Source organism: Lytechinus pictus, chromosome 13 (genome assembly GCF_037042905.1).
Source record: "Lytechinus pictus isolate F3 Inbred chromosome 13, Lp3.0, whole genome shotgun sequence".
Taxonomy (NCBI): Eukaryota; Metazoa; Echinodermata; class Echinoidea; order Temnopleuroida; family Toxopneustidae; genus Lytechinus; species Lytechinus pictus.
Genome location: NC_087257.1, coordinates 9,025,390 through 9,043,408, shown reverse-complemented (window position 1 = coordinate 9,043,408; position 18,019 = coordinate 9,025,390). Strand labels below are relative to the sequence as shown.

At 36.8% G+C, this 18,019-nt stretch overlaps 1 protein-coding gene across 1 annotated transcript; it reads left to right on the top strand.

Annotated features, from left to right (window-relative positions):
• Nucleotides 1-5,076: 5,076 nt before the first annotated feature.
• Nucleotides 5,077-17,498, top strand: LOC129274484 (proteasome subunit beta type-3-like). Its single transcript, XM_064108168.1, has 6 exons — nt 5,077-5,167; nt 7,436-7,620; nt 11,481-11,588; nt 12,043-12,220; nt 13,388-13,482; nt 15,562-17,498. Exons 1-6 carry the CDS (start codon nt 5,165-5,167, stop codon nt 15,608-15,610), a joined length of 618 nt encoding a protein of 205 aa, XP_063964238.1. The 5' UTR covers nt 5,077-5,164; the 3' UTR covers nt 15,611-17,498.
• The last annotated feature ends 521 nt before the right edge of the window (nt 17,499-18,019 follow it).

The window sequence follows — 18,019 nt, the reverse complement described above, 5'->3', positions numbered from 1 at the left end:
GTTCACATGGAGGTGCAGTACCTTGAAATGTGGGGCAATGTCAACATTCAAAAGTTGCAAAATGACACAATATTGAAAGTCACTGTTGTTTTTTCCGTGGTGATGAGTGAGTTTCTCAGCGGTTTATTTTGTTTTCATACACATCAAACACACCTCTGCACAAGCAAACACATGCAAACAAACATGCATGGGTATTTCGAACCACGACTCAAACCATGTTATCTCACATAACCATTACTACATAAACCACAACAAAACATAAAAAATGAAGAAGCAGCGGCTTGATTTGAATGGGTTTTTATCTCTATTGACACAGACAAAATCATCATGTTCTTTATTGACCCTTCATGACTACTTCTGCTCGTTTTGCTGCTTTTCAATTCAGACCTCATCCAAAACTTTTGAATCCTGCTCTTTTCGTGATGGCATGATTATAACAGGCATTGTATAATTTTAAAGAAAATTAAATGATCTTTTAAATGATATCAAATATGCATTGTGTTAAATTGGGAGTTGGGAGAAATTAATGGCCAAACTCAGATTTCCAAACTTTTTTTGAGGGGTTTATATTATATTCAAAGACAAAATAAACATTGATGGCACTTTTTTGTTTAAAGTTTTCAATTTCTTAAGTGAAAAAAATGAAGAAAAAAAAATCATTGATGAGGGGAAGTTATATACAGTATATCTAGAAGTGATTAGATAGTAACCTCGGGTCCTTCAACGAGTGTGTCCCCCCCCCCCCCTTGCAAACATACCTTTGCTAAACACTTTCATTTTCTTTTTCTTCTAGGTTTACTTAGTGCAATTTTTAAATATATTTCATTGCTCGCAATCTTCGGATAGTTTTTATAAGTTATGAATAATTATAGTCCCTTGCAGTGAATTCTAATTATGTTTTCCCAAGAAATTTGTTTTTAAATGCTTTATAAACGTAATTTCTATATTCAATTTTTACACAAAATTGGGATGGGGTCATCAGGCCAGGGGTCGGGCGAATCAAGGGCCGTGCCCCTCCCATATTGTCGGCTCATAAAAGGAAGGAAAGTATTTTGTCTTGTTGTTTCTTCTACTCCTACTGTAACTACCAACTTAATTACAGTATTACAAATACTTATCGGAGGCTTCAAACTGATATACTTTTGAACCAGGCAATTTAATCTATAATAAGCTTTATCCACCTCCATGTCTGGATCACTGATGGTCTGGATCCCATTGTTTTGCACTCTAATGTAACTCGCCACAGATGGCGCTATTCCATTACAGAGAGGAGAAAAAGAAATAGATAGATAAAACAAAATTATACGGGAAAAAAGAAGAAATTTCATGAAGTAAGGCGAAGAGAATAATTTGAAAGAAAAAAATTTTGTTCGCTATTCAATTAAGTTTTTGTTATTCTACATCAGGGAAATTACGGGCCCTGTTCATGATTACCCCCCCAAAAAAAAAATCAGCTCGCGCTACGCGCTCAGATTATTTGATTGGTGAGATATGTACCCTTTTTCATGAATCACTGCAAATAGTCCTTGTTGAGTCCTTTTCAGGATGTCAATATATTGAAGAAAAAAAAACAGTTTGCGATTCGCGCTATTATGTACAAGCACAGACTATACGCATCTTGTTCATGATTAGGCAGAAAAAAGGCTGCTCAGAATATTTAATTTTCAGCTGTGAATAGATGAAATAATGAACTAGTGAAAAAATAGCTCACGCTTCGTACGCTCTCATTATTTATTCAAAGGACAAGTCCACCCCAACAAAAAGTTGATTTCAATAAAAAGCGAAAAAACAAACAAGCATAACATTGAAAATTTCATTAAATCGGATGTAAAATAATATGGCATTTTAAAGTTTTGCTAAGTTTCACGAAACAATTATATTCACATCCTGGTCGGTATGCAAATGAGGAGACCGATTGCATTCATCCACTCACTATTTCTTTTGTATTTCATTACAGCATGGAATATGAAAAATCTAATTATCTCCTCATTGTCATCAGTGGCGTAGCTAGGATATTTTTCCTGGGGGGGGGGGGGCACAATTTTTTCCGGTGTGTGTGTATGTGTCACAAGGGCGGATCCGACTTTCGCCAATAGGGGACGGTGCCCGAAATTATCTTCACCTATATTTTCCCCGATCAGTCACTTCTCAGTTTTATTCTTATAAAACAACATAAACATGAAATAATCTCATAAGCCTTATAAAAAAGTGCGAGCGCGAAGCGCGAGCGATTTTTTTTACTTTTATGTATTTTGTCCTGAAAATTTGATATTCTGGGCAATGATATGTGTGATCCTGAACAAGATATGTATGTAAGATGGTTACTGCGAACGCCAAGCGTGAGCAGAAATTTTTATTAACTGTTCTAGCATTATCGAAAAGGGACCTGTCAAGGAAGACGGTATATATTTCAATAATGCAAGCGCAAAGCGCGAGCAAATTTTTTTGACATTCCGACTTTTAAAAAATGGTCATTCTAAGCATTTTTTGTATTAATAAATGGGATAGGTATGTAACTAAACAATTGATGCGAGCGCGAATTATTGATATTCTGATGTGAAACTGGATAATTTAACTACATTTTAAATAAAGAACATGCAGGCTATCGCGCATGTTTTAGATTTAGACCTAGAATCTGGGCATTCTGAATACATTTGTTTAATGGAACATTATGGAATACACGTAGCCGGGACACGTAGACAATATGAACTTGGCAAATCAAACAATGTGACCACGCAGCGTGAGCTTAATGCTGATATGTAGACCATAAAACGGACATTTTACAGAGCACTTAAATTTGTAAATGAAAAAAAATAATGAAAGCTCGATGTCCTAGCTAAAATATGTTTTGTATATTGACTTCAAAGCTTGCTCCATATCAGCCTATTGAGCAAGATATGAATCTCATCGAACAGGCAATTCTGGCGCGAAGTGCAAGCAAAAATTGTTTTTTTTTTGCAAGTCTTCCCCTCACATTATTTCATTCACTCGTCTTCCTCTTATTTTTTTTTCTTCTTCTTTTCCTTTTTTCTTTTCTTCTTTCTCCCTTTTTTTGCTCTGCCATTTTTTTCAGGGGGGGGGGCACCTGGGGGGGGGGGGGCACACCAAAATAAATCTCAGGGGGGCACGTGCCCCCCAGGCCCCCCCCCGTAGCTACGCCACTGATTGTCATGTGAATCGAAGTTTTATTCCTTTCTGAACACAGTACTGTACAAGCTGTAATTTTCGCGGGGGTTTTATTTTCGCGGATTTCGCGAATTGCCGATCGGCCGCGAATTTAACAACACGCGAAAATATTGACACACTTGTTAGTCAGTGCCAATGTCCCCAACAGCAAAGCTTTGCTATTGAAAACATACTGTGTAGTGAGAAAATGGAGATATGCACCTCTATATGTACAAAAAATAAGGCTTAGAAAGTACAGTTAGTGATTCAAAAAGTTAGCTAGAATTTCACTTTTTTTAATTTCTAGTATGTGATTATCAATGTTTCAACATTTTGTGGTTCAGACAAAAGGGTCATTATTGTCAAATCTGTAAAAAGAAATGAATATTTCACAATTCAAGCAATAAAAAATAAAATAAAATAAATAGATAGTGAGTGAAGGATATCATCAACGCTTTTATTTGCATAGAGCCAATATCCATGAGTTTTGTGAGTAATAAGCGTGACTTTAAAATGCCATCATGATATATTTCTTATTTCACATCGGATTTGGATGAAATTTTCAGGGTTAATTGTTATGCTTCTTTTATTTGTCTCTTTTTATTCAAATCAACATTTTTTTGGGGTGGACTTGACCCTTTGAGATCTTGGCGAATAATAAGGCTAAGATGAATGAAACGTCATTCTCTGGTTAGTACAGCCCTCTAAACGCGGTAAAAAAAATTAAAATAAACTTTTTAGGCGTCAAATGGGGGAAATGTTGATAATAATATTTTTACCCCCTCACCAACACTAGCGTCATTTTAGTGAGCAAACAGTTTTAAGGGGCCAGACATGCCGTATAGGGCCAAATTAATTTGGAAAAATATGCGAGAGAGCAAATTTTTTTATATTTTTATTACCAAAAGAAAATTTTGTGATAGATTTTGACATGATATTCAGATAATAATTTTAGATTTTCCTTCTCTTTCATTTTTTTTTCTTGGTCGTGATAAATTGGGGGCCCCCATATCTACCCTCTCATATAATTACTTCTTCTAAACCGTTACCCGTCATTATCATTAGTCTGTAATAGGCCTACTATACCTTTTCTCACTATGTCAAATAAAAAAGTTGGTTGATAATCATATGGGTGTTAGCAAACGAAATTGGTGTAACCTTAATGGGAATTAGACGAATAATGGGCGTATAATGAAATTACGCTGCGTCGGATGGGGGGGGGGGGGGGGGGGGGGGGTGATGGCAGGATCATAATAGCTATCTTTTACCATATAAAATTGCCATTATAATTGCAGGTACCCACCTTCGAGAAATGGCCCTAGAAATCGCTTGTCAAGGACCTTTATCAAGAAGTTTATGAAAAAAACAAATCGAATGCTTATTGGGAGGAAAAACAGGTTTAAAGTCAGTCAGAGGTATGGGATGGGGACTTTTGAACACTCACCCACCATTAGGAATCGTCGCAATTATTTTTACCCATTTTCTTAAAGGTCAAGACAGTCTAACTTCCATCAACGCTTGTGACTTGAGATCCCGGCTTTGAGATATATATATATTTTTTAAGGCTATTTAAAAAAAAAAAAGTTTAAAATGTCATCGGGCTAATTTTCGTATCTTACAAGATGAGAAAGCCTACTATATAGGCCTACGAGCAATGAGAGGAAAACTGAGATTAAGGAAGAAGAAAAAAGGTGAACATGGATAAATAAGAAGAATAGAAAAGGAAGAGGCAAAGAAGAAGAAGACGAAGAAGAAGAAGAAGAAGGAGGAGGAGGAGGAGGAGAAGAAGACGAAGAAGAAGACGAAGAAGAAGAAGAAGAAGGAGGAGGAGGAGAAGAAGAAGAAGAAGAAGAAGAAAGAGATAGAAATAGAATATTTCATGAGTGAGCCCTCTTTGTCGAAACAGAGAAAGTCTACAAACGATCGTGAATTGACACATTTTAGGAATTGGAAAAAATCTGTCTTGTTTGTGGCCGGGGATACAAACAATCTAGGCATAATGGTAAGAAATGTGATTGATTTTAAAGTCAAGTATTTGCTTTTAAATGCCTTTGATTTGAGAATGTAAGACATGTATTTATTGTATAAGAAAGAAGAGCGAACGAAGTTTGACTTTAGTTTTAGTTGACCTGCGAGAGCATGACCGTGTCTCGGGGTGGCGTCGGGGAGTCTCTACCGCGATGAATTCGAGCGAGTCTCTCTCGAAGTCCGCTGCGGCGGAGCACAAGTCAGATGAAGATTCTGCCTCGGGCGAAGTAGCCTGGAGGCGTCTGGGGAGTAAAAGTCATCTACTCTACGTAGGCTTACTCCCCACTGACGCCTGGGACGCCAAGGTATAATCACGCACGTACGGCCACAAAACCTGAAACTATCGCCCCTGAGATTTCTACTTTCCCTCTAAAACTAAAAGATCTAGCCCTAGACCTAGTATAACCCAGAGAGCTCCAGCCCGCGTAGCGTAGCGGGCTGGAGCCCAGACGCTCAGTGTGCAAACGGGCATTCAGGTGAGAGTACCGTGAAGTTTGGTCAAAATAATTTTGATAATACATAATTAAAACAGAAATTAAGCACTTACCACGATTGTATGGATGATAGTCTAACGAGTGGCAGTTTCCTGACATCGAGGCACAGACTGGAACCTCAAAAAACGATCAGTTCTGTCGCGGTAGCTCTCCTCTTTCAGAATTCAACACAAAATGGCCGATCGAGACCGAGGCTAGTATAGCACTAGCGCATATAGACTTTGTCAAATTCGCGCATGCGCCCTACACCCTCTCGAACGGCCATTTTGCTATGAATTTTGAAAGAAGGAGAGCCACCGCGACAGAACTGATCGTTTTTTGAGGTTCCAGTCTGTGCCTCGATGTCAGGAAACTGCCACTCGTTAGACTATCATCCATACAATCGTGGTAAGTGCTTAATTTCTGTTTTAATTATGTATTATCAAAATTATTTTGACCAAACTTCACGGTACTCTCACCTGAATGCCCGTTTGCACACTGAGCGTCTGGGCTCCAGCCCGCTACGCGGGCTGGAGCTCTCTGGGTTAGCCCTAGTAGTAGTATTATAAAACATGTAGGCCTACCGGTACATGGGTTCACTTCAACTTCATTTCCAACATTTCTGCGATATCAATTTCGTTTTTAAAGAAGAATTAGGCCTAATAAAAAAAACGAGAAAAATGTTATGAAAAGATGGGAAGAGCTCACGGCCGTGTTTACGTCGCCATCTTGATTTCTTTGTCTTCCGCTTGGCGACAGCACGCAAATCGCGTTAATGTTATTCATTGTTAAAATTATATTAAAAAAATATAACGAGAAAGTAAAATAGCTTAATTTCTTACTCTTCACCCGTATTTCACTCCGTGTCCATCCTCCGGTTATCCTCAAAATTGGTGATTTTGGGCCAGTATCTTTTTCCTCACACGTATATAGCGATAAACCTTATTGACTTCAACGAGTGCACACACACACTGACACGCGAGAAGAGAGGTGACTAATTGCATGATACTAAGGCCATAAAACCGGTAATCAAATGGGTAAATTGGTCTAAAAACCATCTAAAAATATTGCCACAAAGTCATTACCATGGATCATGTTTAGCATGACAAATTATGGACTGTACTCGGGTGCTGGACCATCAAATTAAATGAAAAAAAAATGATAAAATTAAAAAAGCAACAACAAACAAGCAAGCCCCAAAAATGTGTCATCCACTTAAGAAGATAACTAATGTTAATTTAGACCATGGTTAATGTTATCAGAAGTTGTCTTTGGTCCTTTTCTATTTATTTTTTTTATTGTTTTTTTTACGTTAGAGAGAGTGAAATGCTCTTTTTTGCATGTGTGTGATGGGAACCCGGCCGTTTTTATGCATGATCCACTTAAAATCGAAGATTGAGGAATTTGAGGGTCATCTAGTCTTTTCTAGATTGTTTCATTTGCCAAAATTATCAAGTTTTTTTTTTATTTGTAAAGAAATCGGGGAGAATAATAAGAAAGATGAAGGGACTCAAAGTCAGTCTGCACTTATTTTTTCAGAATTGAAAGAAGAAATAAAAGTCTGGGTTTTAATTATGGTCGGCCTGGTACAGCAAACAGTTTTTTGTTTTTTTCCTTCACAAGGATTGTTTTAGAAAATGAGCAAACAATGTGTGCATGCACCTTTTAGCCAGCCAAAGCCATTTGAAAATAGTTTTCCAGGTTTTTGTTTTGAACGTTTATTTCTTGCCACACTTACACATTTTCTTATACATTTTCTTATATTTCAGTCTATTATGTCATATAACGGCTCGGCCGTTGTGGCCATGATAGGGAAAGACTGCGTTGGGATCGCGTCAGATCGACGGTTTGGAGTACAAGCTCAGACCGTCTCGATGAACGCACAGAAAATCTTTGAGATGGGACCAAGGCTTTATTTGGGAATCTCTGGGCTAGCAACTGATATAACTACAGTGTAAGTATGGAAATGGCAAGACCTCTGTATCATTCATACATAAAACACACGTTAACATTTTTATGCTAATTCTAAAAAAGGCATTCATTGACAGAAACTCTTAATTTGGAGATGGCAAGAGCCAAGAATATCATAAAAGATGACACTTTTAAAGTGGAATGGATGTACATGTAAGCTAGTAACAAAGTGATTAAAATCTGAACGAAGATAAAACATAAGCTGTTCATTATCAAGTTCATTACAGGCTATGTTTTACTATCTTGGATGTGCCTTTGTCTTATTTTTTCAATTATTCCCATTTGTACTGGTAGAAAAGGTATAGAAAAATGGCCCTGTCCTGTAGATTATTGGAACCTACAATTTGTTTATTACCCATGGGTATGTCGGACAAGCCTGCCTTGGGCAAAATGCTACAGTTATCGCAAGAAACTTGTGATCAATTTGCAAGTTGTAAAATTGCAACAGAACTTTGCAATTGATCGCAAATGTATTCTTATAACACCCTATAATTAGGTGGTCTGACTCTGACAGATCACCTCTTAATTTCGTCAGAATTTTCTTTCTTTATTTCTTTATTTCTTTCTTTCTTTATTTATTTATGTTTGTCGCCAACTTTTCTCCGAATTGGCTGAATCAATTTGGCTGATTTTTCTGTCATATATAGTCTATCATAGAGACGGCATACTAAGCTTTTCAAAGTCATCTGGTCATGATGACGTCATCTACGCGCCATTTTGTAAAATTCTTAATTTGATCATATCAACATAACGGATAATCAATCATATTTACATCAAATAAACTTTAGGTCAAAGGTTGTCTGTCAATGTCATCAAAGGTCATGTAAAGGTCATGACGCACGCGTCAAAGCTAAACAAATTCTCAAAATGGCCTATAAAAATTTTGGGGTACTTTTGTCGCCAACTTTTCTCCGAATTGGCTGAATCAATTTGGCTGATTTTTCTGTCATATATAGTCTATCATAGAGACGGCATACTAAGCTTTTCAAAGTCATCTGGTCATGATGACGTCATCTACGCGCCATTTTGTAAAATTCTTAATTTGATCATATCAACATAACGGATAATCAATCATATTTACATCAAATAAACTTTAGGTCAAAGGTCGTCTGTCAATGTCATCAAAGGTCATGTAAAGGTCATGACGCACGCGTCAAAGCTAAAAAAATTCTCAAAATGGCCTATAAAAATTTTGGGGTACGTTTCAGTTCATTTTAAGCATTTCAACATTTTGCGCGCGCGCGTTTTCGTGCGTAACAGCGTTACGCAGCATAAATTCACTGTTTTTTCTATGCGTATCTATTATTGATATAATTCTGTATTTCTGATCAAATTGATACCTCGATCAGCTCTCTACGATCATTAATGAGGGAATGAGCACCCATTAAAGTTTGCAGCACGCGTGCGCGCGAGCTCTTTCCATAGGCTCTATATGGACAAAAACATGCCTATTAAAATTCACTGTAGCTCTTCAGAACAAACGGTGACCCCCAATTTTTCCTCACTGTTGGATATAGTCAATATCTCATTTTGAGATTTTGTGATGACGTCAAAATTACGTTAGAAGTGAAAATTACATATTTTCGCAACATAGGTCAACGTAATTATTTATATTTGGCTGTATCTTCGTTTTGTGTTCGGTTTTCTCCTAAATTTTGATATGATGTAGTCGAACAAATTCTCTACAAATAACAAGGACAGCATCAATGTGTTATGACTTGTTTAAGTTTTTTCAAATTTTTTCTGGACCTAATTTTTGAGAATTTTTTTAAGGAAATGTTTTATTAATCAATTGTACGGTCTTACTGAAAATTTCAAGCCCACTTGCTTTGCGGTTTTTTATGTAGGACATTTTTTGTAATTTTCCGGAACTTTTTTATGGTCATTTTCACTTTGTAAAACATCATTAATGAATTTTTAATTAAACACTGCAATATTGAAACGCTATTGGGGTGAAAAATTTCATTTCGGACATTTTGCGGAATTTCCCAGATTTTTTTTCTATTTGGTCAGTTTTACTAAATATAACGTATAACAAATTTTCAGGTACCTTCTGTGAAATGAAACATTGTGCAATTTAGTTCATTACACATTTTTCCGAAATTTTGCGGTAAAATCGCCGGTATTTGAATCTTTTACCTGACTTTTTTCATTAAAAATCATCAAGAAAGAATTTTCAAGTAAATGTCAAAGTCATACACAATTAATTAATGGATATTGAAAATTCTTGATGGAAAATATGTGAAATGTTTAGAAATTTGCAGAAATTTTGCAAACTTTTCCAAAAAAAAATCTACATAATTCTTTTATCAAAAACATCACTGATGAGTTTTGAAGTGAATGCTGTGAAATTGTAGCATTGTGAAACTTCTTATTAAAAATTATTGAAATTTAGCAGAAATTTTGAATAAAAATATTTAAGATATTTTAGTTTTCAGAAAGTATCACCTATGAATTTTCGAGTATTCTGTGAAATCAACACCCACTGACATTGTGAAAATTCTTGCTTGAAACTTAATTGAAATCTTGAAAAAAAGATTGCTGACAGTAGAAAGAATTTTAAAAAAGATTTTGCATAAAAAACATCAAACCGTCGATTAGAAATTAGCTGCTGTGAAAATTAAGGCGCCTTTCATCGCGCAAGTTTGGAAAGCCAATTTCGGTAAAATCGTCTGAAATTTTTGAGGAGTTTTTAAGGCGTTTTACGTGCTCCAAACTTCATTTCGTAATTGCCGTATTGCATTATCACCAACATATTTATAATCATCACGATTGTCATCGCCACATTAATAATCATATTTAGCAATGGTCAAAATTTACTCCCATGATGTCTATGATCAAGATTGTCAAATAGATCATATCTAAATGATTCATTTCATACATTAGCCGACACTTAATGAAAAATCATGACAGACCACCTAATTCGTCCTCATTACGAATTAAAATCTAGTTATATATTGTTTTTGATACTCATATAATTTGCTTTATTTGTTTCTTGGAATTTTTCTTCTCATCGACCATCATATATTAATTCTCGCTACCCCAAATAGCGATTTCGCCGAGATCCGGGAAAATCCCTGTAACGTGCATTGCATTATGGGATAGCTTTTTCGGTTTTACAACTTCCTGTTCGGAAGTCCAACGCACTGTTTTGCCATTTAGATCAACAGTGCCGTCATGCACAACAACACAACGTAGCTTTCGCTCGGAAAGTTCGTGATCACAACCCTCTCTTTCACTAACAGTTTTACAGCTTTTTCTGCTAAAGTCACTAATTCTGCCTGACGCTTTCCATTGCACGGTATTCATCTGTCAGTTAAGATTTTTTTAAGTTCCGAAACTGATTTTTATCCATTATGTGGTCGACGAAAAATTGAACGAAATGAATGCTGAATATATTTAGTGTCTAGTTGAATACGATCGTGATGTCAGGCCGGTCGCTAAATGCAAAATTTTAAGATATTCATTATTTGTTTGATTTTTTTATAACCAAATAAAAACATGAATAAAAATTATTCTCACGTGAAATATATTTTTTATTTTTATTTATAATTCAAATGGAATCAAAACTGACCAAATGTAATAAAAAGTATTATACTCTGTACATATTACGCTGATTGGCATCGATTTCAGCGTGATGGAAAACCATATTAGTATATATCTCTATGTGGAAAACTCAGTATCGCGAACCTCGCGCGAGCATGACTCTAAACCTGAAGTGGTGATGACGACCCGACGGAGTGAAAATTATCTCGTCTCGCGCATTATGAGATTTTTGTTCCTATTTGGGGTAGCGAGAATTGTATTAAAATTTGCCTTTCATTATATCTTCTTTCTGAACAGATCCAACAGATTAAAGTTCCGTCTGAACCTCTACACATTGCGCGAAAATCGAGATGTGAAGCCCGAGACATTCATGAGTATGGTATCAAATCTGCTTTACGAGAGAAGGTAAAGTGTGCCAATTGAGATCTGAGGAATTGTGAAATGATTTATCAGTGATTTTTCCTGATATAAAAAGTATATAGTCCCTGCATCTGACTGGCTAGGATAATCTTATATTTAAGCATCACTGTTCAGCAAGCTTTTCATAAAGACTAGTTATAATAACAAATGCACAATTATTACGTAACAAGTTTATGATCAGCCAATCAGATTGAAGGATTTCAATAGCTTTTAACTGTTATTTTAAAATTTTCATTATAACAATTTTAATGAAATGGGCCCAAGGTCAATGATGTTTTGAAACATGCTGTAGTTTTTATGGACAGCTTTCTGTAATAATTGTTCCAGTGAAGAAATGACCCAGAGCCCTAATTCATAAGCTATTGCTAAAAGATATATTCTGTTAACATTTTAATCACAACTAACTGTAACTGATTAATTATCTTCATCATCATTTCAGGTTTGGGCCGTACTTCATTGAACCAGTGATCGCCGGTCTGGACCCCAAGACCTACAAGCCGTTCATCTGCAATCTCGATCTGATCGGGTGTCCCATGTTCACAGATGATTTTGTAGTCGCAGGAACTTGTACAGAACAGCTCTATGGCATGTGTGAATCTCTGTGGGTTCCAGATCTTGTAAGTGAATTCAGATTGATTTGACCTACTGAAGTACATAGCTTTCACTAAGTCATGATTAATTTCATTTTTTCTTCAAATTAGCAACAATCTTTACTTTTCCTATTCATTTTTCATACTTGAAAAATAAGATGTGTGAATCTCTCTGGTTTCCGGAGAGTGAAATTCATTTTACCCATAAAGCTACACAGATTTCATAAATTAAGATTAATCTTCATTTCTTCCTCAAATTGGCAACAGTCAACAATTTTCTTATTCATTTTCATGCTTAATAGATGGGATGTGTGAATCTCTTTGGTTTCCAGAGAGTGAAATTAATTTCACCCATATAGATACACAGCTTTCATAAATTCATTATTAATCTTCTCTTCTTCCTCAAATTGGCAACAGTAAAAAAATTTCCTCTTCATTTTCATACCTAGAGAATGGGATGTGTGAATGTATGTGAGTTCCAGATCTTATAACTGATATTCATTTAACCCTTTGAGGTACATCACCCTGTTTTCATGAATTATTAATCTTTTTTTATTCCTCAAATTGGCAATCAATAATTTTCTATTCATTCGCACGCTTGGCATCAATCAAGTATGGATAAAACATCAGTTCAAATGTCAGACAACAGCAAAATGTCAATGACAAGTTGTAGATTTGTATCTTTATTCACCAATGTTGCCAATTTAGAGTTTGTAATGATTAGCTGAAATTACACAATTCGGAACCACACCACACACTGAACTTGTCATTTTCAGTACATAAATTTCATATTCTCATCATATTTTTTTGTGGTGCTCTGTGAGTTGTTAAGCAGTATACCATTTTCATAAATTATAAGTTCTTCTGGTTAAAGATTATAGAATACATGTATATTTTACTGATATTGAAGAATTGTGTTTGAAGCAAGGAGCATGATTATATATTGAGTGCACTTATAAAAACTTTTCAATTTTCTGGTGAAAAAATTAGATTAATTTGAAATTATATTGAATCTGCTTCCATTTGATATTTTTTATTCAGACTTCAAATGTCTGAGAAATATTTTTAAAGGGATAGTGAATATGGAGCTATATCTACAAAAAAAAAATTGTTATGATGGGAACACCTAATTTTTAACGACATTTGCACTAAATGTCTTCTTTCAAAACTGTTTTTATATGTGTTATCGTACAGGAACCTGATGATTTATTTGAGACCCTATCACAAGGTCTTCTCAATGCTGTCGATAGGGACGCATTAGCAGGATGGGGAGTTGTAGTACATATAATGTAAGTACATAAATCAAGACCAGTGCCACGTTGCATGAAAGTTTCTATTATGGTAACTTTGCCATCCAATGGTAACTACCATGTTAAAGCTGATCAGCAGCCAATCAAAATCAAGGATTCTATGCAAGTTACCATTGGATGGCAGAGCTACGATAATGGTAACTTTCATGCAATGGGGCCTGTTTCATAAACGATGTACAACTGTTGTATCTTTACCACTATGGCAACTACCATGTTAACGGGGCTCAGCATCCAATCGCAATCAAGGTTTCCATGGAAGTTGCCACAAAGGCAACCTATGCCAAATGATTGCGGTAAAAAACGTGTAATAACTAAGAAATGAGCAAAATATGTATGGCAACAACACATGTTCATACCATAGTATTTTTCTTTAAACCTAAGAAGTCATGGCTTTTGGGAAAAAAGGAGTATTCCTTTTTGTCTTGCCCACCAGAGGTGAAGGCGAGACTTAGGGATCCAAATGTCGTCCATCCGTCACAAACCTAATGACACATAACTCCACAACCGTAAGTCGATTTCCAACCAAACTTGGATGGTAGATGGACTTGGAGGATGTGCATGTTATGCTGCAGTCGGAGGTCACATGGTCAGGTCAAAGGTCAGTTTGAGGTCAACGTTAAAGTTTACATGCAAGACTCTCTTATGACACCTAACTCCGCAACCGTAAGTTACTTTTCAACAAAACTTGGATGGTAGATGTACTTAGGCGACCTGCATGTTATGCTGCAGTCAGAGGTCACATGGTAAGGTCAAAGGTCATTTTCAGGTCAACGTTACAGTTTACATGCAAGACCCTCTTATGACACCTAACTCCGCAACCGTAAGTCGCTTTTCAACCAAACTTGCATGGTAGATGGACTTGGAGGACCTGCATGTTATGCTGCAGTCAGAGGTCACATGGTAAGGTCAAAGGTCATTTTCAGGTCAACGTTAAAGTTTACATGCAAGACTCTCTTATGACACCTAACTCCGCAACCGTAAGTCGCATTTCAACCAAACTTGAATGGTAGATGGACTTTGGGGACCTGCATGTTATGCTGCAGTCAGAGGTCACATGGTAAGGTCAAAGGTCATTTTCAGGTCAAAGTTAAAGTTTACATGCAAGACTCTCTTATGACACCTAACTCCGCAACCGTAAGTCGCATTTCATCCAAACTTGGATGGTAGATGGACTTGGGGGACATGCATGTTATGCTGCAGTTGGAGGTCACATGGTTAGGTCAAAGGTCAGTTTGAGGTCAACGTTAAAGTTTACATGCAAGACTCTCTTATGACACCTAACTCCGCAACCGTAAGTCGCATTTCAACCAAACTTGGATGGTAGATGGACTTGGGGGACCTGCATGTTATGCTGCAGTCAGAGGTCACATGGTAAGGTCAAAGGTCATTTTCAGGTCAAAGTTAAAGTTTACATGCAAGACTCTCTTATGACACCTAACTCCGCAACCGTAAGTCGCATTTCATCCAAACTTGGATGGTAGATGGACTTGGGGGACATGCATGTTATGCTGCAGTCGGAGGTCACATGGTTAGGTCAAAGGTCAGTTTGAGGTCAACGTTAAAGTTTACATGCAAGACTCTCTTATGACACCTAACTCCGCAAACGTAAGTTACTTTTCAACAAAACTTGGATGGTAGATGTACTTAGGCGACCTGCATGTTATGCTGCAGTCAGAGGTCACTTGGTAAGGTCAAAGGTCATTTTCAGGTCAACATTAAAGTTTATGTGCAAGGCTCTTATGACAAGTGTTATTCCATCCCAGTCATTTCACAATGAAGTTTCGATATAATTCTCTTGGCGCGTGCCCTCGCAAATCACGATATTTCTGGTCATTTTCATAAGTGGGCGAGACACAAAATTGCTTTTGCCTTGTTTTAAAATATTTATATTGTATTTTGTTTGTGGTACTACTAGTGGAGGCCAATATTCTGTGTTTCAAATGTTGATCAAGAAAATATATTCAATCGAAAATATTTTAATCATATTTGATGAAAATTTGTATTAAAGGAATCATTACTTTTATGACAGTACATTCATTTCATTCTTATCTTTTTCAGAGAGAAAGATAAAGTGACGACACGAGAGGTTAAAGCCCGGATGGACTAGCATTCCCGTCTCTTTCTGTATCTTCATTTTCTATTATGTTTGTATTAGTCTTATGTACATAGTAATTCTTTTCAGTTTATTCACTGGAGAATGTGGTCCATGACCTGCACTTTTGCTCAAACATTTATGCCAGTGTCATCAGCGAAACTGACTGCAGGGCCCCTGTCTGACAAATAGTTATGATCGATCCGATCAATCACAACTATGGAAAGCCAGCAACGCCAATATCTAAAATGCATATGTCTGTTAAAATATTTTCTAAAGATGATGTCTATTCATACATGCATGAATGTCTTGAATGACAATTCAGTATGCTCTCCTTTGTTTACAAAGGGACATTGTGCAGATTTCCTGTAACAGAAATGTATGACATTGATGGATTTCTAGAGTTGAGGTTGATCGGATCGATCGTAACTCTTTGCAAGACGGGACCCAGATTGAGCAAAGCTATTACCTAGTACATTGTTTCTTATGGCAATGTCACATCGTGCCGTGCAAGCCTTTGCGGGTGAGATGTGGGTGATTGCCCGCAGCTCACCCACAACAAAGTTTTGAGCATGTTCAAAATTTTTCTGCATGCAAATCAGACTCCTGCGGGCAACTGCGTGCGAGATACTGTCAATGCGGGCGACTCGCGGGTCACAAAAATAGTTGTCCATAAGTCACACGCAAGGCTTGCACGGAACGATGTGACAAGGCCTCAGTAACACACCATCGGTCGGTTTGGAGTCTGTTTCGTTGGTGCGACTGTAACACTACAGTGTACCAATCATTGAAAATGATGATATTACATTACATGTAATTGTTTCTATTTAATGTGCGAAGTATGTGCTTCATCTTGTGTCCCAGATAATGCAACATGCAGTTTCAGAGTGAAACCCTCCCCCGTCCCAAGTCTGATGTACAAACACTTCACTCCAGTTAAGTGGTCTGAATATGGAGCCTACAATGACTTCTGAACAGAAGGCCCTCGGAAATAGAAAGTTTTATAATGTGCTAATCTTGTGTGAAGACTCAGGGTCTGTGCCTGCAGACTATCCCCCTCCCTCTTATCCTGACAAACTGACGGAAAAAAATATTCAGGTCATGGGTCAACAATTTTAGCTAGTAATGTCCCTCTCACCTTAAAGGATCTGTACGAGATGAAATTATTCTGCCATTTCCTATCGATTATATGTAATATAGTTATACTGTATTCTGAAAAATGTATCTTTGATCATCGGATTCCTGGCAAAAAATTATTAAAAAACTTTCCCAATAGTTTTTTATTTTACTAGCAAAAATTTGCTGCATTGTATTAGTTTAGCCCCCCCCCCCGGTATTTTTTCTCCTGTCAAATACTGTATGGGGTGTTATTAACTTATGAAAGATTTTGATCACCGAGTCTGACTTCATTTCACTGTCGGGTTTGAACTTTGATTTATAACCTGTTGTAAGTTGATATATTTGCTGAATTGTTGTGAATGCAAGAACAAGGCATATATTTAGCCCCCCTCCCAATATTCTCAGTATTACATGTACATGTACAGCATAAACAAAATACAAGTGCATGTAGTATAAAACTTGCCTTTGCTTCACAAGGCATAATGAGCCATATCCCATGAGCACATAGAATTCTCGAAGTCATAGTTGGCCCAAACCAAGGCAAGGCTCATTCTTCACATCCAGTGCCGGTCTCCAGTTCCCAGTGGGACGTGTTCACCAATTCCTTCACAAGGGCAGCTAGGCCAAGTCCTTATTCCAGTCTAATGAAAATGCTCGTTTTGGATCATATTCAGTGTTTCAAAATGTAATAGTGAAGACTCTCTTTGCCTTGGGATGGTTTCTAGAATGTTGATGTATCCTCGGTGGATAAATGTGGAATATGTAATAAATACATTGAAAATGATTTATAAGATTATTAATCTTTGTGATTCCTTTACTGCATTTTAAAGAGAGGCATCAATGTTCAAAGGGAGAGGGTAGGGGAGCAAGTGGGGGGGGGGGGGGTAAGCGGGAGGGGCAGAGAAAAGGGAGATTGGGAGATCTAGAGTAGTAGAGAGAGGGATGGTAGTTGGGTTTTATTTCCGGAACAACTGATTAATAAAAGAATCTAAGAGGAAGTTCACCCTGACATACAGTTTCTTTTAATGAAAGCAGGGGGGGGGGGGAAGAAAGAAAAGATAATTATAGTGAAGGTTTGGCCAAAATCCATCAAAGAATTAACACTACAATTTTTATATGTATTATTCAATCTATTTTGGTCAAACCTTCATCTTCATTTTTGTCTGTATCTATTAAATTGAAAAATCAGGGTGAACTTCACCTGTGAGGAATCGGCTAAAAAAACAAATTTTGAGAAGGAAGTCATAGAAGCTGGGCGGGAAAATAGGTCATTACATGTAATTGGTAATGTTCATTACATTTCTA

Bases quoted from the DNA above. Each gene is read 5' to 3' on its own strand.
- LOC129274484 (XM_064108168.1), top strand. The intron at 7,621-11,480 runs GTAAGTATGGAA...CTTTCTGAACAG, and splicing joins GCAACTGATATAACTACAGT to ATCCAACAGATTAAAGTTCC. The intron at 13,483-15,561 runs GTAAGTACATAA...TATCTTTTTCAG, and splicing joins GGAGTTGTAGTACATATAAT to AGAGAAAGATAAAGTGACGA.